At 30.9% G+C, this 26,777-nt stretch overlaps 1 protein-coding gene across 3 annotated transcripts in view; it reads left to right on the forward strand.

Annotated features, from left to right (window-relative positions):
• LOC107440965 (ATP-binding cassette subfamily G member 4) overlaps positions 1-26,777 on the forward strand; it is a 46,858-nt gene that overhangs the window by 2,334 nt on the left and 17,747 nt on the right. The window contains exons 1-4 of one of the 3 annotated variants that reach the window (XM_016054067.2): positions 11,468-11,646; positions 19,197-19,488; positions 20,563-20,677; positions 25,676-25,865. In XM_016054067.2, the coding sequence (XP_015909553.1) occupies positions 19,212-19,488; positions 20,563-20,677; positions 25,676-25,865 (582 nt within the window). In that variant the 5' untranslated portion in view covers positions 11,468-11,646; positions 19,197-19,211. Of the gene's footprint in view, positions 1-11,467; positions 11,705-19,196; positions 19,489-20,562; positions 20,678-25,675; positions 25,866-26,777 lie in introns of those variants that run through there. The other 2 variants (XM_043048403.2, XM_016054066.2) reach the window with 2 other exon arrangements.

A 26,777-nucleotide genomic window follows, 5' to 3' on the forward strand; every position in this document is an offset into this window, starting at 1 on the left:
ATGGAATAGTTCGTTTTTCGACTAATCTTTTATTTATTTTTATTTATTTATTTATTTTCAATTGTTTTTCAGAAGTTGAGTTGTTTTACCGTCCCAAGAAATGTTTTCTATGCAATTCCATAAACTTTACCTAAAAATCGTTTTTCCTTATTAATTTAATTATTTTATTGAAAGAAGGGATACAATTTGGAATAAAAATGGTCCAATGATTTTTTTCACGGAATGGGCACTGTTCTGAAAAAGCATTTCGGTTGACTCAGTTCTCCAGAGCTGCGTGTGCTGAGATAAAAGAATCCCGTTTACGCATTCGCGTCATTTAATTCATTCTCATAATAATTTATTCATTTATTTCACGCATTACTTAATGATTAATTCGCTCGATCTTCGCCCTCTATCCTTTCTTTTAGTACCAGGATGATCTTCCCTCTTTAAAAAGGGATTATGGAAAAAGAGGGAACGTTTCTTGTATTGCAGTGTTTCAATTTTCCACAAAAAATTTCGATAAATACTCCCGAAAATGTTTTCTTCATTAGCGGGATATAGGAGGTCATCATTGGTTAGTTGAATCAGCTGCTTATTGTTATCGAATTTTCAGAAAAGAATGGAGTAAGAAATTAAGAGAATTTGCGGTCGATTATCTCTAGAACTAATGGACCGATTTTCGTGAAATTTGATGTACAAAACAATTGTAATAGACACGCATGGTTTGGAAGGTATGAGACACCGGTTGCAGAATAAACAAAACAAAAATGGGTCAATCCCCTCTTATAGATATACAGGCAATTGTCATGAATTGTCCTGTGACAATTTCATACCTTCCAACGAGCGTTACTCACAATCATGCTTGTGTATTACAATTATTATTTGTTTTGCATTGTATGAAATTATTCTTACTCAGGTGCCCATTAATTACGAGTTTGGGATTTGTCAGAAGAAACTTCCCTTCAACAGCAATAAGAAGTAAATCTTACAGCAAAGGTTTTCGCTCATTTTCACCAGAAACAATGGAGGGGATTGACCTGCTTCTTTAATCTTATAATTTCAATTTAAACGATTAAAATCTTTAATAAAAATTTCTAATTAACGGTTAAACTTTTTAAATATATGTAAATTCACTTTAATAAATCCTATTGTATATTTATACTCATACCGCCATGAAAAATTAGATTGATTTTTCTAATGACACTTGGACAAGCCAAGCTCGCCAGCCACCACCCTTTTCTGAATTAAGTCTGGAAGGTACACCTTCCGTTTGACAAGAGAGCACCGCAAGGGTGAAAGTATTTCTCAGCTCAGAACCTCCATGATGGTAGCTTCACTCATTCGTGAGACCACTTCCTCAATTTAGACATAGATCTGAAAGGGAAGGGAATTTTCTCCAGATCCCTGTGCCCATGGTACTGCTCAGCGACTAACCACATGACTTTCGATTCCCAGATCTTACAAACACAGATCTTACCTCACCCTTCTGACGCTGGTATGATCGGTTTTTTCGAAGTATCAAACATCTATTTTTATTTTTCAATCTGAATCTTCCACATAAAACTATATTTTTAATATTTTGTAACCCATCTTCAATTTCTATTAGAGGACCCTCTGAGAGTCACAATGCAAAAACCTGTAAACCAAATTGGCGCACTTTTTTCTGAAGAATCTATATATGCAATAAAAATTCGTGTTTTTTTTATGAGATTTTAAAGCTGCCTCCTCCAGCGTATGAGGTTGGTATTACCGACTGCATTTTCTGAAAATGTAACTTTAACTGATAAAACTAATTTCTTTAACATAGAAGATGTTGTGAAAAATAAATTAAGAATTTTTTTAAAAAAAACTATTGTCTAATAGTACCCCATGGTTTATTGTAGTCATGGTTAATAGTTGTCATGGTTTAAAAGAACGGATCATCTTTGAAAAATGAATATATTTTTCTTTGAAGATAGTTTCGATTGTAAACAAGGCAACCTTTAAAGTCTTTGAACGCTCGTTCTATGATAAAGATTTAGAACAAATTATGCATCGAAAAAGAATTATTTTTACTGTTGTTATCCGAATTTCTTTACTTGAGCCTTTTTTTACCTGGTATAACAATGATGTAAATTTAATTCCATATGCATGACTTATGCTCTTCTGCATATGCGTGATGCACGTCTTATATGATATTTTGCGCTCTATTACAATTTCCATACAGCTTTTCTCATATCGTCTTATATTCTTAGTGTGTCTTCTGTTCTCGTTTTTTTGCACATAAGTTTAACCATAGTGTCATTACTTTGCCCGCAATAAGAAATAAAAAAAATATTTTTCAAAATGGCTCGAAAAATACGCTTAAAATGAAGTTTACGTTAATTACTCTATTACATTTTGTTTTAATTATATCTGTTTATTTTGAAGTCCGAAATATAAAGCTTTAATTTCTAAAAACAACCTAATAAATAAAGTTCTTCAAAAATTATTTAAAGTAATAACATTTTTTAATTTAATTATCTTAATATGATTTCATTTAAAACTTGCAAAATTATTTACACTTAGTAACATTCTGGTGCATTTAATTTTTTTTCTGGATCTCCAAACTGTCTAGGTTTTTTTTCTAAGTTACCACATAATATAGTTTATTTCTATTTGGAACAAAACTTTTGCATGTATTTCTTTAAAATGAGTACAATAATTAAAAACTGCAGCTTTTAGTCAAACATTACGAAAAATAAAAGTAAATTAGTTTTAGTTGTGAGATTAGCATCTGATTTTCCTGATTTTTGATTCAAAAGTAAAAAACAATGATTATCTTGCTTATGCTGCTGCATTGAAGAAAATGGCTAAACTTCTTGCCTTCGAGGAACGATTGCATGCTATATACCTATATTTCATGATTTTAGATTCAAAAGTTTAAAACAATGCTTATTTTGCTTTTACTCAAGAAACTGGCTGAACTTATAGCTTTAGGTGAACAATTGCGCGCACATACCTATATCTAAACAATATTACAATTAATTTCAAGATAGAATTCAAGATATTCAAAAATGTCCCCTCTCTTCGATATAAAAAGAAATTTCTAAATAACCTATAATTCTAATTCTTCAGCCCTACGAGCGCAATCTAATTCACTTTTTGTAATAGCTTTAATTCGAATCATTTTAACTAAATAAACACCAGTGTGACGTCACGCGGAATTAGTTACCATAAGAATTCTTCTTAGTTATTTTTAGCAAATCCGGTCGAAAGAAGAAATAAAGTAAAAAACGTAGTTACATTCATTTTCAAAAAACAGATGAATTGACAGATGTCTTGAAAAGTTCATCTATCATTTTTTTTATTTTTATGTGATTGCTAATGATGTTTTAAGTTAAATTTAGAAATATTTTATTTCATAAGTTTTTTTTTTTGATGAAATGAATCTGCCGATCAATTTTTCTGTTCATCAAATATTTTATTATTTTTTTTCAATTCAGGTTCCTGACTTTATTTCCTGTTGACTTTATATCCGTTATATCCTGTTTAATATTGCAAAAATAAATGTTTTGTCCTTTTTTCAGTGTGAGTTGTTTTGTAGTTGAGGACTTAAAATTTAAAATAAAGAAATATCTGATTTAAAAGTTAAAGATGTAACAGGTGAATTTTTTTTTTTTTTTACAAAATTTCTTTAAACAGTTAAAATCAGTTAACAGTTAAATAACATGTCTGATTTCGTAAATTAAAATATCGTCTGCATTAACTATTTAACATATTCAAGTTTTCCCCAACAAGCCATGAAGACTGCACCGTAGTTACATAAAAAACAGTCTTTCGTTCAAAGACACATTGTCCTGTTAGTTCATTATTTTTTTCCTTAGTGTAATGCGTTTGAAGATATACGAGGGTAGTTATAGCATTTTTTCATTGTTATATACCTTGATACGCTTAATTTATCAATATAAGTTCTTTTAAAATCCTTTTAGGATTCGTTCTTAACGACACGATAACGAATAAACACGATTTTGAATTATAAATACGTAGCTCAGAAAAAGAAATCTCATAATTGCGATAAAAAATTTTAAGAAATTAAATCAATTAAATGTAATTATTATTTTTCCGCCATTTTAAATTTTTGATAAAAAAATTATAAATTTTTATTTTTTTTTACATATTCTAGAATACTTCAATAGTGTATTTTTTCACATTTTATAAAAGTATCCTCTCGAAAGATTGTGTGACAAAATCCACCTGCCTCAAATAATCGATATTTATTTATCGTAAAACTACTCAATAGGTTAACCTTCAGACGTAGAATTTTTATTAAACATAATTTTCTTCCTTTTTTCCTTATTTTGGTTTTACTTCAGTTCAAAATAAATTAAAAATATTATTTTCAGAATTTTAATAATTTATGGCTGTATGAAATTCCGCAAGAAATACCTGTGTTAATGGTAAAATCTTCGAAATACGGCTGGCTTCCAAACAATAATTTTATAAATTTACTCTTATTTTCAGTTATTTAGGTCTAAGAGAAACAGTTATTCGTCATTCAAATTTATTTAATTTTCAAAATCAATTATTGATAAATTTTTTAATATTAATGGAAAAAAAATTAAGACTACTTTTATCAGATTTCATAATTTATTATGTATAGTAAATTATATGCATACATATAATTATATGTATCATATAATAAGTAAATTATATGTAACATATAATACACGCATGTATAAATATAATTTAAAAATATAATAAATTAGATTAGTACAAATATAATTTCGACTGTCGAGCAAATTTTTTACTAATTATTAGATTATTTTTTATAATTAAAAAAAAATAAAAATATTTTTTTGCTTGTAATTAGAGAGTCAGAAAAAATAAATATATGAAAATGACATCGGTTTCCTATCAGTCTTAAAGGCTTATACTTTAATCAAAATCTTTTTTTTAACTTTTTATTGTCTTTATAAATTTACGAAACTAAAAATAACCATATTTTTACACGTGCAATTGATTTGTAAATTCATGCAGAAAAAAAAGTCATAAAACATTATTTTTTAAGTAAATAAAATTGTACCATATAATGCCTTATGTATAAGAAGCTGGTACTCAGAAAATTAGGTTAAATGAAACAGTTTCGAAAATTTATAGACACATTTCATATCAGTTAAAATCACAAAAAGAAAAAAAAAATCTATATTTATTACATTAGAGGTCTTATGTCTCTAAAGCAGAGTAGAGTTCCGGGAAACCTAAAAAAACTGGTAGTAAAGTTTCTAAAAAGATATTTAAAAACTCACTCCTTTAACTTTCCAATTTAATATTCTGCGAACAGAAATCCCTGACAGAGTTTCTCCAACAGAAATATATTTTTAGATTATTGAAAAAATAAAACACTGAAGTTTCGAATGCTTATTTAAGAAAGTTTACCTTCATTTTTTTAGTTTTCCTGGGTCGTTGGTCAGCTTAGTTTCTCCTTAATTTTGTTAAAATCCGTCCATTTTTAGGTAGTAGATCTAACTTTTATCGACAAGGCCATTAGAAAGAAAACAAGCAAATGTTTAAAATTAGCCTTTTTAAAAGAAGTTGAAAAAATTACTTTGTAAACAAATTAAGGATCGTTTTTCCTCATCCGTGACGGCAATTTTTCAATTACTTACACTTTCTTTTATTTAATTTTAAAAAGTAAATGTTTATTGTTAGCTCAAAATCGAGTAAATCACGCATGATTGTTTTTCTCTGAAAATCAAAACAATACAATTCTACACGTAGTAATTTTGAATAAGGCAGTTTATCATAATAGGCTTTCATTTTCTTGATGCACAATTTAAGTTGAAATAGTAACGCATAAACGTTCATTTTTAGAGATTAGGGAACATGAAAAATATGTTTGTGAATTCTAAAAACGTATTAAATCTTCTGATCCTTAAATAAAGGCAGAAAATGCGAATTTTATTTGGAAATATGTAGCTTAGAAAAAAGAAAACTCATAAATGCAATTAAAAAAAATTTTAAAAATTTCAATTAATTACATTTGATATAATATTTTTTTGGTCGGTTAGATTATCGGAATTTTATTTGTACTAAAATATAAAACGCAAATAAAGTAGTTCGAAAAAAAATATTTTTTCATTCGTATTCAAAAATGTATCAATAATTGATTTTGTAAATTAAAGAAATTTCAATGATGAATAACTGTTTCTCTTATATCTAAATAAGTGCAAATTTGAAAAATTATTGTTTGGAAGATTTTACCTTTAACGCAAACTAAAACAACGATGTCTCAGGCTGTATTTCATAATCATAAATTATTAAAGTACTAAATATACATTTTAACTTGAATTAATGAAAAATGCAATTAATAAAAAATCTGCGTCAAAGGGTTAAAAGGAATTAACTTCAATAAAAAGCTTTAATTTACAATCATAATATTTCTACAAATAAAGACATATCTTTATTATATGTTTTAATCTACATTTAAATTAGTTTATGCACTTAATTATTACACTTCTGTATTGAAAAATGACTTCCCCGTTTCAAATCATTTTGGAAGTCAAATTTCCTCATTTTAAGCTTCTAAGAACAATGTTTTAGATATGCATACAAATGTCATTTTTAGTCCATTTTTTGTCGAAATATACAAGTATAAATGTGCGTGATAGGTGAGGGGGCGCTTCGACTTCCAATGAGGTGAACCGGGTTCGGAGATGGCTGGTGGATATGAATTTCGTATGCTTATAACGACCACAGTGCTGATATCCTAAGTGGTAGACGGATCATGGGTTAGAGTCCGTCAGGCTAACCGTGGGAGGTTTCTTGGGGGGCTTACCTCTCCATATAACGCAAATGCGGGCTAGTTCCATTAAAAAGTCCACCACGAAGGCAAATTTCTTTCCATGCTTGATACAGGAGTTCTTCTGGATTAGATTCAAAATTACAAGGATACGGAGTTGATTGTTAGTAGTCGTAAATTGAAAACTCGGTCAGCTGTTCAACGACGGTTATAAAATAAAAAGTATAAAAGCATTATATATTGAATAGGGTTCGCATGAATGCTGCGACAATCTTTTAGGGGAGTTCGAGCACGGCATCAGAATTAAAATTGCATAGAAACTCATGCCCAGAAGTGTCGTCATACGCAGCTAGAGGCGCTTTCTTATTATGAACTCTTTTCTCCTGTGCTTCTGAACAAGTCATACTAGATAAGCAACCGCGTACGAGGACATTTCCTACTACAAAAAATGTAGCATTAGGAGAAAAACCAATTATAGATTTAATATCCCCACACCCGACAAAATGCAACAAAAAATTTGTTCCTCAGTGCTATTAATTCAGCGATTTTTCGTCAAAGGTAAAATTTTCATTTTAAATAACCTGAAAAAACTTAATAACTTATGTTTATTATTTGATCGATCAAAACCTATTGAAGCATTGTTTAAAAAATCAAGCGTGTAATGAAAATACATTGATAATATGCACGCTCATCAAATTGGGAATAAAGTGAAATAATCGAACTGGTAAGCATAAAAAACACTGTGTTTGAAAAAAGAGCATTTAAAATTTTCGAAAACCTCTTACTCGTTTTAACTTATTTAACAGTCACCTGGATAGAATATAACAATAAAGTACAGCATCTGCATGGATATAGTGTTGTTGTTATTGTCGTAAGCTATTAAAGTGAGATTGTTCTTATTTTCCTCCACGCATGGCCAATGCGTGACTTCTGTTTATAGGGCGAACACATTCATTTATTCATCCACAGATCGTCATTTTGACATGGACCAGAGAACTATGGATCTCCAATTCAATACCCCCAGAGGTATAATTTGCGATAGGAACATAGAGGACTTTGTGACCCGACAGATCTAGCGTGTCACCATTTCGGCCGGCTGGACACGATCTCCCGTTCTCACGAACGAGAGTCCAGCTCCCTGTCAACCAGGCTATACTGGCAGCATGGATATAGTATACGTTACAGTAATACATTAATTCAATAGATGCTGTGTCTTAGTTTATTAAATATTCATAAATGCACATTTTTAATCTTTTTTTTTAAAACGTTCGCATTGTTTTAAATTTTTTATATTGTTATGATATACAGAAAATCTGTAAAAAGAAAAGGCTTCTATGAATCATTTTTTAAAATACAGATTTAAAAATTTTTAAAAGATGTAGTTTTTAATTTTTGATATTTTAATATAAATAAAAGTATTTTGCTTAAGTGCTGAAACTTTTGAGCATATTTTGAATGAAAATATCCGTATTTTTTCTTTTTTTTCTTCAGCAATTTTTGTTTTTGTGCTTTAAAATATTCTTTAAAAGTTTTTAAAATTAAAATTTTATATTTTTTTCATAATTTTTCTTTAAAAAATGTTATAAAATAAATTATAAAACAGTTATATGAACTACTAAAAGACAAACTAAAGGTAAAGAACTAAAATATATCTCTCACGGGCTGCAAAAGTGGCACAACTTAAAAAACACGAGTTTTGGACTAAGAACAGGTGTAAATATGAAAATACACATTCTTTCAGCAGCACAACTCATAATTCAACTTGAAGGTAATCTTCGTTTAATCAAACTAAAGCATTTCTTATGCATTTTCCTTACCAATGAAAACTTTAAACCCACTTACCTCAAAACTTGATTTTTTGAGCTGCGCCGCTATTGCAGCCCATGAGCGATATGTATTACAAATTTCAAAAAGGAATAAACCTTTAAAATATATGTATCACGAATTACAGATAATTTAAAATGATTATTAGATATTTTAAAGTTGAAAAAAAACATGAAAACTGACCATGCAAAAAAGAATCACTCAAAGTTTCAACAAAAAAAGTGAAATTTTAAAAGTGAATATTTAAATTGAAACAGGGAAAGAAAAGGAAAGCAAGTCATGCCTCTTATTCTAATTGAGATAATATTGAGCTTTTTCTATTTCAATTAGAATGAAAGATAGGACTTAATCTTATTCTAATTTCGACATACTCTTATTCTAATTAAGACATAATTTTATTCTAATTCGAAAACATATTAATATTTCAGTTGAGATAGAAACATAACCACTTGAAAGATAATATATAGCATTAGTTTATTTATTTATGAATTTATTAACACATTTATTTTTATTACTTATTTATAAATACATTATTTGAATTTCGAATATATTATTTAAATTTCAAATATATTATTTAAAATTAAATAATATATTTGAAAAGCCAATTTAAAAGTTTTTCGTATGAGTTTTTTTCTCTAAATGTGACAGGGATGATCGCGTATTAGTGGTCCCAGGATACTTAAGCCCCTTTGTGCTTTTCTACACTTACGGTAATTTCTTATACATAATTTCTTGTACAAATACGCTGAAACTTTTTTTTAATGAAATGCTTCGATATTTCTACAATTAAGTGCGTTTAGGATATTAGCATCTTCAGATTTTTTGCAGAGTTCTGAAATCACGTACTAACAACCTTTCGTATCTCATTTTGGATTGTTAGTCTCTTATTAAAGAATTTCACTTTTCAACCAACCACTTAGTTAAACATTCTGAAGCAAGGAGGTAGAAGGTTCCCTCGGAACCCTGAATGTATCTTTTTTATGTTCCTTTTATTTATTTTTATTGTCACACTTAAATAAGCTGGTAGGTACAGTTTGTCTACTGTAAGAACTCCCCCCACCACGAAGTCTGAGGCTGCCATGGAAACAAGCATTTCAGGGAAGGTAGCTCCTTTTCACTCTAGGGTTAACACAGTTGGCCGAAGAAAACAAAATTCTTTCGCCTACCCGACCCGAAACCTGTCCTAAACAATGACCCCTACTTGAAATAGTTATATCTCGATACCATAGTCGCTGCTGAATGGATAGGGGAGTTCTTACTTTAGACAAACTATAAGTAGGTACTTTATTTAAGTCGCACTAGAGCTTCACAACGGACTATTGGCGACGCTTTGGGAAAAATCCCTGAGGGTGAAAACATGCCTTCATGATTTTGACCCTCTGCAAAGGGGATGACTCCCCTACTTTGGTAGCGCGACGGCTTGCACGCGATGTTGAGCTCTTTGTGGTAGAATGGTTTAACGAGGACCGATACCGCACACCCTTGGTCCCTGCTCAGGCTGATCAAAGTGATCACCCACCCGCTTACTGACAGTAGTAGGATGCTTGACTTCGGTGTTTTACTGGAACCAAACGATCATCACTGGTGGGATCTTAAGCAGGTTGTGTGATCATTATAAAATAAGGTTTATAAGCCTTTATTGAGTTGTTGTTGTTGTAGTAGTTCCTTTATGTCGCTGCATAGTGGGTCATTGGCGACGGTCTGGGAAACATCCCTGAGGATGATTCGAAGACATGCCTTCACAATTTTGATCCTCTGCAGAGAGAATGGCGCCCCCACTTCGGTAGCTCGACGACCTGCACTCGAACTCCAGCACTTTACGGTAGAACAGTTTAACGAGGACCAATACCGCACACCCTCGGTTCCTACGCAGACTGATCCAAGTGGTCACCCACCCGCACTTTGACCGCATCCAGTGATGCTTGACTTCGGTGATCTGCTGGGAACCGTGTCATAACGATCAGTTCACTGCGGGACTTATTGAGTTCAGGATAGCTCAGGTTGGAGAAGAACATTACAGAATTACATATACAGTTATAGCGAGATTCGAACCAGTTACCTCTACTCTGAAGCGCGTTTCTTGGAACGACGTAAGCGTTCAGTCATGTATATCTCTGCCCTTCTCTAATCTGTTCTATCTACTTTTCAATTCGACAAGTGCTAGGAATCTCGCTATCACCCTGTCCTTCTTATTATGCTATCTGTCCTTCTATTTGACAAAGGTCCTAAGTTGAGCATACAAGCCTGCAAATGTATGTACTTTCAAAAAGAATAAACAACAATTACACAAGTGCTTATAAATTGTTAATAAGCCTGCATGCGTATGTGAACGAATAATATCTAATTCTTCAGTCACGACCTTATTTATTGCGCAGCCTAGATCCTAGCTACCGAGGCCAACATTAATCTCTAGGACAGTATTGCGTTTTACGAAATTTTCTGCATTATATTGCTTTAGACACATAAAATTGTTTTAGAATTTGTTCATAGTTTAGGCATTGGAGAAGATTCCATTGGAAAAGTCCAAGAGGCTCTAAAAAAATAAAAGGGGAAATAAAAAAGTGAAATAAAACACAAAATGAAACTTAAATTTTAAACATAAATGAATGATGGTGTGTTTTCAGTTATTTCTAACAAATAAAACACCATTCAACACAAAGAAAAATAATTATTTCCGAAGTTCAGTAATCAAATTCTAATAATAAATAAGCTCAAATTTTCTGCTCCATTTAAATACTATTTTTAAAACAACGCGAAATAATTACTTAAATGTAGGAAACCTATTCCATGGATTTCATTCGCACCTTTTTTTAAGAAACGAAATAAAATAAGTGTTCGATTATTTTTATTTCTTTTATTGAGAAATATTTCATTGCTTCTCATGATGAGTCATGCACTTGTAGAAAAGTCCGAAAAATTTTGTCAAGATGTGTTGTTTGACATGCGGATGTTACCCGAAGGATGACCGCAACCATAACTTGAACGACATTTTACATCTGACTATATACAAAACCGGCAGAGCGCAAAATTCTGTCAGTTGTTTCTCAGTTATTGTTCAAAGAAGCCTTCTCTGTTAGTAGGTAAGTAAGTTTCGTTATGGACTGACTGACTATTCTTAATTTTTGCTTCTTCTTTGCGGTAAGACATGTGTTTTTTTATAATTTTTGGCTCTTTAAGGTATTTATTATATTGTTTAACCGGTTTGTTTTTAAATTAGTTTGTACCAATTTATATTCAGCTTTACATTTTAAAGTTTAATAGTGCAAATGAGAGCATTATTTTAGTACAGTATCTTAAAATTTTTACTATTTGAGGACAAATTAGTATATTTTATTATATAAAACTGTTTTGTTTTAACAATTTTTAGAGGGATTTCTTCACTTTCGAATGCACTTGTATTATTTGTGAAAATAAATTGGATGTTTAATTTACTTTAAACCTAATCTTGGGCCTCTTTTTAGACTATTTTGTTTGCTTTTTTAAACCCTTATTTTTTTTTGCATTTAACGATACTAATTAAATATTTCTTTTTAAATATAGTGTTTTAGGGTTTTTCTTTTAAAGTTATCTTACTCGTAACCAGCAATAATTTTGCACCAGGATGTTCACTTAGATAACTTTTTTACTGAACTTTCTAGTTGAACTGAATAATTTAAATCCTGATTGTAGAAATTAAGACTAGGCTATTTATAAGAACTTGCAGTAATTAATAATCTTGTATGTGAAAAAAATCATTGCTTAAATTTTTGTCCTTTATACCAATTTATTGTTTCTTCCACTACTATAGAGTTCGCATCTAGCCCTTTAACTCGCATCTTTAAAGACTCAAACCAAAGTTATTACGTAATTTTTCTTCTATGCTAAAAAATTTTATTTCAATCAGTGCTGTCTTTTTCCGAACCTCTTTTTTATTAATGTTATGAATTCTCTATAGACTAAAGTTCAAGTTCTAAATTTCAATAAATTTGTCTATTTCAGCCTGATTTTTCTTTTTTTTCAATTAAACCTGAAACTTGTGATAATTGTCAGGAATTGATAAATTTCCTTTGTATAAATTCTAATAATCCTTCTTAATCGATTAAATTTTACTTAAAGCATTCGTGAAAACCAATTATTGTAAAGACTTTAGGATATCAGAATATCTTGATGCAAAGAATGTTCGGATTTTATTTACTGGATTATAGCTTGAGTTTCTTGCAAGAATTTAAAAGTTCTGCAATGAAATATACTCTGCAGTTGCCCTAATTTTTAATTTGGCTCATCCAGTAAGACTTAATGTTCCCTCTGTTAACTGCATGAAGTTCAAATTTATATCTTGAAATATTTGAAGTCTACTTGTTTCGTACTGTGCTTTTTATTTAAGCAACAGCTGAACTCTGTAAAATTTGCTAAAGACTAAAGTTTATCTATCTGGATTCTCAAACCAGAAGCACTTAAGTTATGCCCTCAAATCTTTTGATTTTTTATAATGCATCAAACCATTCAATTTCAATATATTTAATTCTTACTGCAGCTTGTTTGGTGTAGTACAACCACTTACTGCTGTTTCACTATTTCATTTTGCATTCATCCATCTAACTTAGTGAACTGATAAATGAATTTTAGATTATGTTCTACATCGTTTCACTTAATCGTTCATAATGTGCTCACACTTTTTTGAAAATCTGGTTTTAAAAATTTTGGCCTGGGTCATTGTGTTTGCTGTTGACCAGTATTTTGCAGTCTTTTGAACTTTCCTCATCAAGCTAAAATTTCCTCTTTATTCAATTTATACATGGTAATAACAGAAGATTAAATACTAACCTAACCGGATGTGAAAGCCAAGGAAAGTTATAAAATTGAAATCACGAGGAAAGAATTAAACTCAGTGTTTGTTAGCTTTTAATAAAGAATCCTAAATTATCAGTATACAAGATGACAACGTGACTTTTTTCTAAATATTCTATGAAATCTGCGGGTTTTCTGTCATGGAAGAGTTGTTAAACTTCGGAATACCAACGAAGCTGTGTTTAACCACCTCCCTTATCAATTATTTTGAGGAAAAAAATGCAAAAATCATCATTTATTAATAAATAAAAGGAACATAATGCAAAAGTTTTAAGTTTTTTGTGCAAGAAACCTTTAATTTAAAATCCGCTTATGATCCCGAGTTATTTCAGGCAAATGTAAATATTAGTCCTTGTAGGATAGTTCTTAAAACAAGGGACAACACAAAGTAATACTTTTCGAATGTCAGTCAAGGAATAAGCAATTTTTCTCTTATTTCTATGCAGATTCCGCAACCATCGCACAAAAGTGTAGTTCCACAGTCCAACATCATAACTCCCAAATAAAACTTCCAATCGTAGCTGATTTTTGCATCAGACCGAGTGAAAACGTGATAAAACAATCTGCTAAGCTCTAGTTTTCTCGGGATGATAAATATTTGCAATAGTACGAGAGTTAACTAGGCATAATCAGGGTTAAGCAGCTCAAAATCTTAATTTAGCTTTAAGTGATCATCCTGCAATAATTACACCACTGGAGTAACTACAATTATTATCAATTGACTAGTATATAAAACATGCTATTCAATATTGGGGTACATTTTCATAGATGAAGGTTGATATTGTCGTTAACTACTCTCCCCACAACCACAGTATAGTTTTAGATTGTGAAACAGTTCTTTGAATGCTCTAGCCAAACTCTTCCATTAAACTCCTTTTAGAAGACTGTAATCACTACTGTTTAAAATCTTATCCCAAGTAGCCTAACTAAATTGTTTTTCGTGTACAGAAAGTTTGAATACTGCTAATGAAAAGAATTTATATTCAACAAAACATCCTTAACTTTTCATAAATGCAAGGAATGTTTAAACTTTAATTATATGAAACTTGCTAAATCATATTTTATTTATACTTGAACTGAGTATTTGCCTATTTAAAATAATATTTAGTGTCCTTAGCCATGGCCTCTTTTGTTTAGATGCCTGGGGGTCGTAACCCCTTCATACCACTGCTTTTAAAATCTTTTCCCACATTTCAAATTGTTAAGATAACAAAGCTGAAAATTTATCTTGAATGCATTTTGCTTTGGAGTGGTGTAACTGCTTAACTTTAGTATACTCTAGTAAAATCCTCCGAGAACCTTAGTAATCCTTGCTCGAGCGAAAACTTTGCTGGAGTCTATCGCCTTTTGATTAGCTTACCTGGAGTGTGTAAAGTAGTTCACATTTGTAGCAGAATAAATCTGGTTTTGTGCATTACTAATTTAATCAAATCTGTTACACTTTTGACTGTATTATAAGATTTAATTAAATGTTATACTCAATGCTCTTATCCTCCACTTTGGAAATATTTAGCACTGAAATAAACAACTTAAAACTGTAAACAATCTATACTTTAAACTTATATCAAACAGAATTGCTCTAAATTAAATCTGGATGCCACAAACTTTTCAAGCCTTAACTATAATTTTGCTGTTCTATTTAATTTCCTTGGACTCTGAAATTTTTGCACGCAATAATTTAAACAAAATTGATACTTCATTTCTGCTAACAGCATTAAGGTTTCTCTCAATTATTTCTCTTCATTTTGCCAGTTTATTCCCAACAAAAGTTTGAATCAGCGTAATGTTGCAGTAGTACTCAAAATTATTGCATTTTCCTTAAAACCGGTCTTATAACTTAATTATTCGCCTTATGTTTAGGTTATTGGATAACAACCTCGAACACGCAATAAGAGTTTAACAAGATTCTAAAACGCGAGAAAGTAAATTGTATTAATTTTTGTAATTAAATTTTCAGACTAAATTATAAAGAACTCTTATATTCAAAAACAACTTAGTTCCTTAAGACATTATTTTAAGCCTCTAGATTAACGTGCTGTGATTTGCTTCAAATTTAGAATTTATTATTCGAAAAGATTACTTTTAGGAATGAAATTAAAGTTTGGAATTATTCAACATTGCATAAGAAGGCAACTTTCTTTAGACTGAAAAATGATATTGTCAGACATTCCTAGGGTATATAGAAATATTTAATCAGAACTATCCTAAAAGATCCCCCGAATGTTAAAACAAATGTAACTTTTTATAATAAGTTTATCAGAATTTGTTACATGTTAAATAAGTTAAAATAAAAGCTGGAAGGCAAAAGCTTAGCCTTAGCTGAACATTAGTTTCAAATCCTCAAATGAATCCAATGATAAATCAGGGGATTTTTAATGTAAAATTTATCTCGTTTCTATTTCTTATTCAAATTTCTTTTTAATGTTTTGATTTCTCTTTTGGATCAAGTTTTATCCAGAACTTTTAACCCTATGCTGTCGTATGTCTACTCGCTGCCACCAAATCTTCACTGTTTCCAATCTTGTCTTCCCTTAGTCGTAACAGCAAAGAACGATGCTGATTTTGTTAATATTGACCAAAACTTACAATGTTAAAGGTTTCGAAAATTTATAGAATTAAAAATATTTTACAAATAGTAAGTGTAGCAGCAAATTTTCTTGAAGCCATTTTTTGTAGGAAGAACTATTTCACTATCCGGCATGATTGTCTTGTGGACTAGTATGAAAGCCAAGCATAAACTTAAGACGGCAAAATTTAATTTTATAACCATCGTTGAACAGCAGACCCATTTTCTTTGTTTACTACTAATGTTAAACTCCATAACCTTGAAATTTTGATCCCAATCCAGAAGACACGCAACTCTTGGATCAAGTATTGCGAGAAATTTGCCTTCGTGGAGGACTTTTTGAGGAAACTTCCCGCATTTGCTGTTCCCAGTAGAGCACCGAAGTTGAGCATCACTGACTGTGGTCATTAAGCGGGTGGATGACCACTTGGATCAGCCTGTATAGGGAATGAGGATCATCGGTATCGGTCCTCGTTAAACTGTTATATCATAATGTGCTAGATTTCGTGCTCAGGTCGTCTGGCTAGCAAAGGAGCCATCCCCTCTCCAGAGGATCAAAATTCCGATTGCATGCCTTCGGATCATCCTCGGGGATATTTCATAGACCGTCGCCAATAGCTCATTCCGCAACTCTAGTGTGACGTAAAGTACTTGCCACCCTATTAGTTAAGTTCAAAATATTTAGTGCATTCCTGATATCTTTATTTTCAAAAATCTTATGTTCTCTTCAGTTTCTGAAATAACTCTTTTTGTCAAATCAAAATATAAATAGATATTGCGGTACCTCCACGAAACCTATTTCAACCATCAAAAAAAAAGAGGTGTGAGGGGAAATTCTAATTTTTTAAATATTCTGGAATGAACTGATGCTTATTCAATATAATAGTATGTTTAGAAACTTTCAATGTCAACGCTTTCCCTTAATTAAAATGAGAATTTCTGGCGTTATTAAACAACTTTAATAAATTTAGCTGACAAAATTATACAAATCTCAATTTGCATTTTTAGAAAGTGAAAATATTATTAAAAATTTATCCCGTTAGTTGCGTAATTTTACTTTTTTGTATAACTTATGCAATAAAGAAAATTTCAGCATCAGTAAAAAATTTTCCGGATAGGCTTTTAAGGAATCTTATTTTCCGATTCAGTTAAGGTTATGGCTTTTTAAACTTTAAAGGATAATTATTGAAAACAATTGTAAGATTCCCAGAAATATAAATAAAACTAGACTATCCATCCAAGCGCTTTGTTCAGACATAAATTCTCTATTTTAATAATAGTTATGACCTTAAACTATCAGAAGTATGAGTCCTTTTACTTTAAAATTTGTAAAATCTATGAATTAAATTTTATCCTGTGAAAATTGGTTTAAACTTAGATGCTTTTCACTGGAGATAGCTATCTTTTGAAGTGTTTTAATCCTAAATACATAACTTAGCTATTGCGCTCTAAAAGATGCACCACTCGTTTTAATTTTTAACATAAATATCACTCAAACGTACACAAATTTATTTCTTAATTTTTAAAACTGCGACACACATCGACCCAATGAAAATCTAGCGTGTTTGACTTTACAACAAATGTGTCTTTGTGCTTTTCGAAAGTGATTTGTTGGAATAAATTTCATTCAATAAATGCTTTGGTAAATAATTAAAACAATTGTTAAATTTTTAGTTTTCCCTTTTATTGCTCACTTTGTTTTAGGGTAAACAATTTTTTTTAGTTCAAAGTAATTATGTAGGTTAAACTATCAAATTTCAGTTAATCTTGGTTTTTTTATTTAAGATATATTTGATATATTTGATATATATGATACATCTCATTTTTCTCACTAGCAGAACTAGTTTTGAAGTTACAAGTCTTTTTTTTTCAGTGTCTCTGTACTAATGGAATAGAAATTTTTCTGTATGTACTTCCAAAATACCAGAGTATCTTTAAACATGTTAATCTCAAAAGTACTTAACAAGAAATTTAACTTTTAAAATTCAGCGTAGTCTTACAATCTCAATACATCAAATGTTTCTAAATTCTTACTTATAATAAGGGGTTTAAATAACTTGAAGATCTAAGCTAGGCAAGAAGTTTTTGTAAAGCTTTGGCGTTTGTATGTTTAAGTAGTTTATTCATCAGGACAAAACTGTTTTCGCACAAATCTTTTTCTAAACACTATGCAAATAAAAATTTGCGGTGGCTGGTAGATACGAATTCTTCTCCCGGCTCATACTTACCACGGAACGGACGTAAAATATCCCAGGATTATGGGTTAGTCCCCTTGCCGTCAGGTTAGCCGTGAGGTTTTTCTCTGAAATGCATGCGGGGTAGTTCCATCAAAAGGAAAGCTATTGCCCCAATTCTTGATCCAGGAGTTCCCTATCTTCTGGGTTGGGTTCAAACTGACAAGGCTACGAAGTTTAACACTCTCGTAAACTCAGAATTGAGTAAATTACACAACCCCGGTTATGAAAAATTGAAGAGTAACGCTTGGTCATGATTTCCAGCATTTTGTTTGGTTATCCTTGTGTGTTAAAGCAAGCGAAATTTTTATTTATGTCACAAAATTATCTTAACCGATGTAGTATTACGGAGTACTATGTCCGGTTATTATCTAGTGTAAAAGAGCAGCTGAAAATCTGTTTTAGTTAATTTGAAGGAAAGCGCTTCTTTGGAAAGAGAACACATAGTTTATTTTCCAAAAGAGGGTTCAACGCTGTATTAGATTATTCAAAAGAAACTGAAGAGCCTGGTGCAAAAACAAGGATGTCTGATTCACATTGCTGGTAACAGCCGAATGAAGTTAAACAACTAATTTATGTAATATTCCCCAAATTTACAATATGGAAGAGAGCTGAAGTTCAAATTTCTTGTTCTGACCAAAGCAGCTGTGTGAAAATTCATTGGAAACTTTAGTTCGGTTTAAATCTCTAAATTTAATTTTCAATCTCAAACTAAAATCTAGTTAAATTTTCCCTTTGTTTACAAAGAATTATCTACTGGGTATTTAAAACTAACATACAGCCTGTTTTATTTTGGCTGTAGCGAGACATTTAAGTAGTCATTATACCGCTTTAGGACAAAGTAGTAGACTCGTAAAAAAGATTTGAGCCCTCTGTTGCTGTTCTTGTAAATCTTTCTATCTTCACTATTTTTCAAAAATCTGAGCTATTTTCAAGAAAGCTGTAGTAAAGATATAGGTGGTAAATCTTAAAAAAAATTTATTTAAGATTTTTTTCTTTTTAGGAGAGCGTTCCGCTCATGATGGCTGAGTTGGTTTCCATTCAAAAATATGATTCACCGCCTCAAAAAGATAATCCTCCTCAATGGGCTGTTAGAGCTATAATGCCGGAAAATGGTAAAGGAAAAGATGCTGTCAGCTGCTTGTTTACAACAGCTCCTTTAACCAGTTCTTACACCATTTCTCCAACTTCTGAAACTCCCAAAGATCTTAGATCTCCTGGAAAGGGAAGTTTTCATTTTAGAAGACCTCCAGTCGCTGTAGAATGGCGAAATATTGAATTAACTGGAACTGGTGGTAATTAAACTATTCTTATAGACAAACTTTATTTCTTAAATGTAGATTTAAGGTTGCACTATAAATGATGAGACTGCTTGTCTCAATTTTCAGAAACCATTCGGAGTTTACTTGACAGTTTCAAAACTAAAATGGTGCGACAGCTTTATTTCTCTTAGCACTCAAACAATTATGTGATATACGGTAATTTGTGCTTTTTATTGAAATAGATAATAGTGCTAGAAGCTGGCTTTTATACAAATGCGGTTATTTTTAGTTAAATTTCTTACTATAACAAGAATTTTAATACTAATTTTATATAAAAGATGTTCTTGATACATGAAATTGTAGACATTTTGATATTTAGAATTTTTAAAAAGTTACAAAACTCTCCTTATTCTAAACATGATTTAAATAATATCTGATAAAAATAAATTCTGAGATTGTCGCTAAATTGCTGCATTCAAAATAAGGAAATTTAGCACTGAAATTGTTTTGCTGCTTAAAGTTTAGCTAAAGACCTAAATGTTGAAGAGAAGCTTCGCTGAGATTATGAAAATCTCCTTAGCTGTCGAATGTTACGGTTATCTGAAGTTTGTTTTAGTTGTAACATTTACATTTTAAAATAGAAACCTCCCTTTTAAATATTTAAAATTCTAATCGTGACATCAATAATTCAAGCTCATGTATGCTAAATCTATTAGTTAAGCTGTTATGAAATATCTGAATAATATTCAGAAAGTAGTCAAATATTTACTGCCACTTTGCCAACTTGTATAGATTTTTTGGAGAGTTTCTAATGTTTAACTTCCCACTTAACTGGATCAGCTACTTAAGTAGCCACTTTAAAAAAAAAATTGCGTGTTTCTACTAAATGTTTTCGCAATAAGCACGAAAGTTGAAAGAGATACAAAACGAAATTTATACAATTTTGTCTCCAAGAAATTCTGTTTGGGACCTTTTTATGTTTGAAAATGACTTGTAACAAGTTTGTTTAAATTCTAAGTTTATGCGTAAATCAACATTTTAAGAGTGCTATTCACAATAATTAAATAGCACTTTTAAAGCTTAAATGAAATAAATTTTTTCTTCTAGATAAACCGATACTTAAAGGTGTATCCGGTAAAGTACATGGTGGTGAATTGACTGCAATAATGGGTCCATCGGGAGCCGGAAAGTCATCCCTTCTTAATGTTCTTTCTGGTTTCACGTAAGTTATTTTTCAGATTTTTAATTCCCTGGACACGTAAGTCCCTGGTAAAATTATTTGACTCGCTATAAATTTCTGTGAAATTTTAATTGTCAGGCGATACTATAGAGCTTTTATGTGGCAGAAACTGGTTTGCACTTGCTTACGTTAATGTATTAATTGCTTAAATTAGAAGATATATAATTTAAATTTGACCATAGGATAAATTAGACTATATATTATATAAATATAGAATATTTATTTAAAGCATTAGTATATTATAATTAGATCAAATTATTAGACCCTCTGTTGTTTTTTAATAATTACATGATTTGCACGAGTTTATATACGATACTTTTATATTTAAACATGTAATGGGGTTTTTATTCCGGAGATTTTTATATACTTCCTATTTGCATTCGGTTTAACGTATTGCATTACAATCTTAACCAATTGATACAGGAGCGTAAGCAAGAGCAAACTATTTTCATCAGTAAAAATAATACAACTGTATAGTATCATCTGACAGTTATAATTTTACATAGAATCTTATAGTGGTTCTAATATGACAAGGGACTAGTTTTCAGCATTTGTCTAGTATTAAAAATGGTTAACAGTTGTATAATTCTGAAATTAATATTTTTAGATTAGTGATTGTGACTTAATGATCTATGACCTCAATTTAAAGATCCGTCAATTTGATCTTGACTAGAAAATGAGACAAATTCATAACATACTTCCCTCAGCCACGACACTGTCATTTATCCCAAATAATGAAAATTATCTCAAACATTTCTAGCAAGTTTTCTTAAATGCTTTTTTAATTCGGGACTAAATATTTTAAAATTGAATATTTGCAAAACTTCTTTCTCACTGCGATGGGATAAAATTTAAGCCCTTTTAATGTCCCTATGTACGCGAATCTTTTTAAATTTGTTTTTGTCAAAAGAGGGTACAAAGATCTTTTGCGGTATTCAAGTTACTCTTAGATTCGAATATGATCTTTTATAAACAGGATTAGGGAGATGTCCGGTTTCATGGAACCTACATCTGGATCCTACGTCTATGGAATCATAAAATACAGCCAAACCTAAATTATTCCATGAAGTTAATTTACTGAGATGCAATGTATGTACTTTCCAGACCGTAAATAGAGTGCATCGAATCTCAAGACAGTATCTTTTGATACAAAATTACTAATCCTAGAGTTTTACTCATTCGGTCATTTAATATCAAATGGTATCTTTTTACTAAATGCCTCAGCATTACTTACGTAGTCGAACACTTTAAGCATTGAAATTCAGTTTTAATAGGAGCATGGACGCTTACACTGTCGTGAAATTAAAAAAAGAATTAAATTCTTAATAGATTTCGAGAAGCGTTTTGACAACTAATTTCTTTCTATAGCTAACGATAAGAAGGCTTAAATAGAATTTTAAACTAATGGAATAAAATATTTTGCGTATATACATCAGCATTCAAAACATTTTTGCTCAATAAAGGCAAAATAGAGTGAAATCACTCTCAAAAATTTGAGTGATGATAAATTTCTTTTTTCTTAGATTTTTCTGAAGCTTAGAGGTTTAGTATAAGTATAAAGATATGGAAAAAAATTCCGTGCAGATTCTCATTCCGTGAGAATGGGATTAAGAGCAAGCATTCTAACAACGAAATTTCCATAGTTTCAGAAACCATTTTCCTAAAGGAAGCAACGGTAATATTTTAATAAATTTAAAGTAATTTTGTCCACTACATATAGAGATATATAAGAGGTTAGGTAAATGATCCTTAAGTTTTGTGAGGATTTAAAATTTTCTTTAGTTCACTAGCACTTGAAGAAAACTCTAAACCTCAAATGTTGAAGAGTGTGCTTAATATGCCTTAAACTTCCAATTAAACTAATGTTATGGAGTAAACGGATGGCAAAAAGTGATTTTAATTTACTATTCGACATTGATCTCGTAGATTACATTTTAAAGTACAGTTCCAATACTGCGTTCTTTATTGGCGACAGGGTGTAATTATTACCCTCATTTATTCAACTTACATCATACTTATCACACCTAACAAAATTTACTAGGATCGCGGTATGAGAGCAACCCTATGGGGGCGCAACCAAGGAACTGGCACTTGCTAACTTATGGTGAGTTGAGCAACCCAGAAACGATCGGTAATTCCGGAACGTCTGGGTTTGCTCTTTAATGGCAAAATTGCGCTTTAATTAATCATTGCTACGATTAATTACTAGCCTTTCAATTTTTGTATATTGTGTTTAATTTTTATACTTATTCTATTCCCATTTGTACAGATGTGACTATTTTATTCAACCCAGAATTACTCGTGTATATTAATCCCTATTTCACCCGTACTTTGTATATAAATCTAGTCTTTATTTTCTCGCTCTTGTGTCATTACTAGACTGATTATCGACTTTTTTTCAAATTACGACTAGATCATAGGCTATACCATCTCAGTTTTCATGATCCCCGCTGATTTTGATGAAAAGCACCCAATCTCCACTCCTATTAAATTTCTTTATCACTGCCCTCCATCGATCCCAAATAACAGCTCAATCAATTAATGCCGCCACATGGCACCCTGCTGAGGTTTTTAGTTACAACGTTGCAACGGATGGCAAAAATTCTAAATCTCTAGTTTCTTTTTTTTTTTTAATTTCAGTCATTATTTTTTTATCTTAAAGAAGTCTTTATTTAACAGTTTCTGGATATTAACTATACGAGACGCTATAGTTCGAAACAAAGGGTCATCACTTAAATCGATAATATAAGGGGTTTTCCAAGAATTTTAATTTTTTGAAAATTAAAACTCCAAACAGTATTGTTGGAAATATAGCAAATCATTATACGTTTACCTGTCTTAAAATTTTTGAACCTGTTTTATGCATAATTAACGTAGTAAGAATTTTTCAGCATCCACAAAATTAATTTTTAAAAATCTAAACACTTTAAAAATTTGATAAATTTCTGACCACATAATTTAAGTTATCAGGTGCTATTTCTCCGATTCTTAAGGGATCCGGATTATACCTATTATACCAGAGCCGGATTATACCTTTCGTAGGCCCTAGGCATAGCCGTTCTTGGGCCCTCCCCTCCTTCCCCCACTCCTCCCCTCTTTTCAAAATATATGCTAAAATTTTCTTGCATATATTTTTTTGTAAATTTTTATTAATATGGATTTTAATTTACAAATTTGTTTATCGAACTTTATCTGCAATACCGACATACTGCCGATATTGCAGTTGATATCGATAATACCATTATGATTAGTTCGATCGATAACTATGTAAACACTTCACGTCAACAATACAACAACAAACCAGCAAAGAAAACAGTGAAATTGATAGTGAGATTAATTACAAGAAATATTTATACTACAAATAACTTCATAGTTCTTATGATACTACTATGATAACTAAGTGAAGGAAATTAACATTGTCAAAAGTTAATCTTTTGAAATTATTGATAAATAAATTTGCAAGGTAGGTTCAATGTTTACTAATAGAAAAAAATTATTTTTGTCAACAAATTTTTTTCTCCCAAGTTTTTCGTAGACCCCTGAATTTCGTAGGCCCTAGGCACGTGCCTATTGTGCCTATAGGTTAATCCAGCCCTGGGTGCATCAATTGAGTTGTAATTAACTTTAGATTCCATTGATATATCACCTAGAACATTATCACTAGTTTTTTCATCTGAATCCAAGTCTTCTATTTCGATGTCAGACAAGTCTCCATTCATAAGCAAATGAACCGCTTTATCAATAGATAAAGCCTCTGCTTTTTGCTTTGGCATCAGGAAAAATAATAACAAAAAGAAATAAGTCTTTTTTATCCAAAAATCTTAGTAAAACTTGAAAAAGTAATAAGAAAGAGCAAAGAAAAACGATATAAATTCAAAATAAACAACGCATTAGACAGTGATATAGAGTTGTACTCAACTCCCACTGATTCCATTTGGAATCATGGCTTTTCAATAAATAAAAGCAATAAATTTTCAAAATGAAAATTGTTAAAAATTGTTGAAATACTATTTATGAACATTTAAATAAATAAAAATGAAATATTTAAAAATATTCTTTAATTTAAAATGCCTCAAAGATATTTTATTTCAATAACTTTTATGGATTTGAACAAAACTGAAACAAGTATCATTTCAATCACAAACACATGTAGTGCCTCCATCTATTGGTGAAAAATAAAAATATATTTCGTTAGAGGAATGTTTGTAGATTAAAATACCGCCTATTTCAAATCAAATCGAGTTTTAGGTAAGCAGATAAAAATCTTAAATGTAATGATTCCAATTGGAATCACTGGGACCGAAAGGGTTAATACCTTTATGAAAGGTAATGCTTTCAAATGATAAATCGGCAAATTGAGAGCAGAAACATCTGAGACAAATTTTACCCAAAAAGCAATTAAAGTATTATGGCTGTATAAATTTTAAAACAATCTTAACTTATGAGTTCAAGGAATGCTTTAAATTACTTTTAAAAATACCTAAATTTACAGATTACTAGAAATCTTTTAGATATCTATTGAAAGTGATCGGTGCAATAAATGCTCGGCACAGTTGTAAATTTAAACTTGCATCCGTGTATACAGCTTCAATATTTGTTATATTCAATCAGTTGCTGCATGTATTCATGAAAACTAATATATGTTTTAACAATTAAGAATTTCAGCTACTAAATTTTCTTTTTTTAAATAAGTTTTAGCAAATCTGAATTAACAATTAATAGTCAGATTTAACAAATTAATTCTTAAAAGATACTGTCATGGAACGCCAGTTCCAAAGCAGAAAACTCATTAAGGTTTCAAGCATTCGTGACAAGGGTAATTGCGAGCTCTTGAAAAAATGTTATTCCATACTTTCCTGCCATTGACTCCAAAGTCTGAACAAAAAATACTCTTTCTTACGCGAAAGTGGGACGAAAACGTTCCATTTTGTGTTCTAACCATGAAGTGTAACGCCTGACCCTCATCCTTTGTTTACGCAGGCGTCAGAAAGTGTCCGGCCAAATCCTAGTGAATGGTGTGGAGCGAGACATGCGTATCTACAGGAAACTGTCCTGTTACATCATGCAGGACGATCATGTACTCCCACACCTTACGGTCCGGGAGTCAATCTACCTGGCTGCCTGTCTAAAAGTACCGTCCAGTGTGTCGAAAAAGGATAAACAGAAATTGGTGAGAATTTTTCTTCCTTTTCAGCGTTGTCGTGACGTTAAAGTTGCGTGATCAGTTTTTCCTTAAAGACATTATTGTGACTTTTGTAACCTTGAGTAAAATTTTAAGTTATACAAATTGACTACTTTAAGGGTATTAACCTCAACGGCGAATAGTTTTCGCGATATCTATCTTTTATAAATTTCTTTTCGGTTTAAATTTATGCAACTTGAGCTTTTTAGGCTTTCGAATGTATATTTTAATAGTTTAAATCTTTTTATAGTGAACTTAAATCAAATTTTCTGAAATTAAAAAATTCCCAAAAGCGTTGGTTAAATTTTAGATTTTTCTTTACTGAATTTTTTTTTTCTGAACTAAAAATAAATAAGGGAAGTTTACCTTAATTTTTCAGAAGACTCGTGGATTTTTGAATTCAGCTATAAAAATTCCTGCAATACATCGGTATTTTTTATTTTTATTGGCGCAACATAAAAAGCTATAAAATGACCGGAGGTTTTTGCGAATTAAGAACTAGATATAATTAAGTTTGAACTGTTTAAATTATAACTCTTACAGGGGTACTAAATGTTCTCCCTTGCTACAACTTTATTAAATATTCATTCAGTTTCATTAGAACGGGGACTTTGGCGTAAGATTTAATTTTCATAATCGTCGATGAACAGCAGGCCAAATTTCAGGTTTATGATTACCTATGTTCAACACAGTACCCTTGTCATTTTGAACCTTACCCAGAAGACAAGGGAACTCCAGGATCAAGTATTGAGAGAACTTTTTACTTTGTTCGGGACTTTGATGAAACTAATCCGCATTTGCTTTATAAGGAGAGGAAAACCTCACACGGTTAGCCCAACTGCAAGGGGACTAACCAATGATCCGTCTACCACTGAGGATATTTTATGTCAGTGCGGAATT

The sequence above is a fragment of the Parasteatoda tepidariorum genome, chromosome X2 (assembly GCF_043381705.1).
Source record: "Parasteatoda tepidariorum isolate YZ-2023 chromosome X2, CAS_Ptep_4.0, whole genome shotgun sequence".
Lineage (NCBI taxonomy): Eukaryota > Metazoa > Arthropoda > Arachnida > Araneae > Theridiidae > Parasteatoda > Parasteatoda tepidariorum.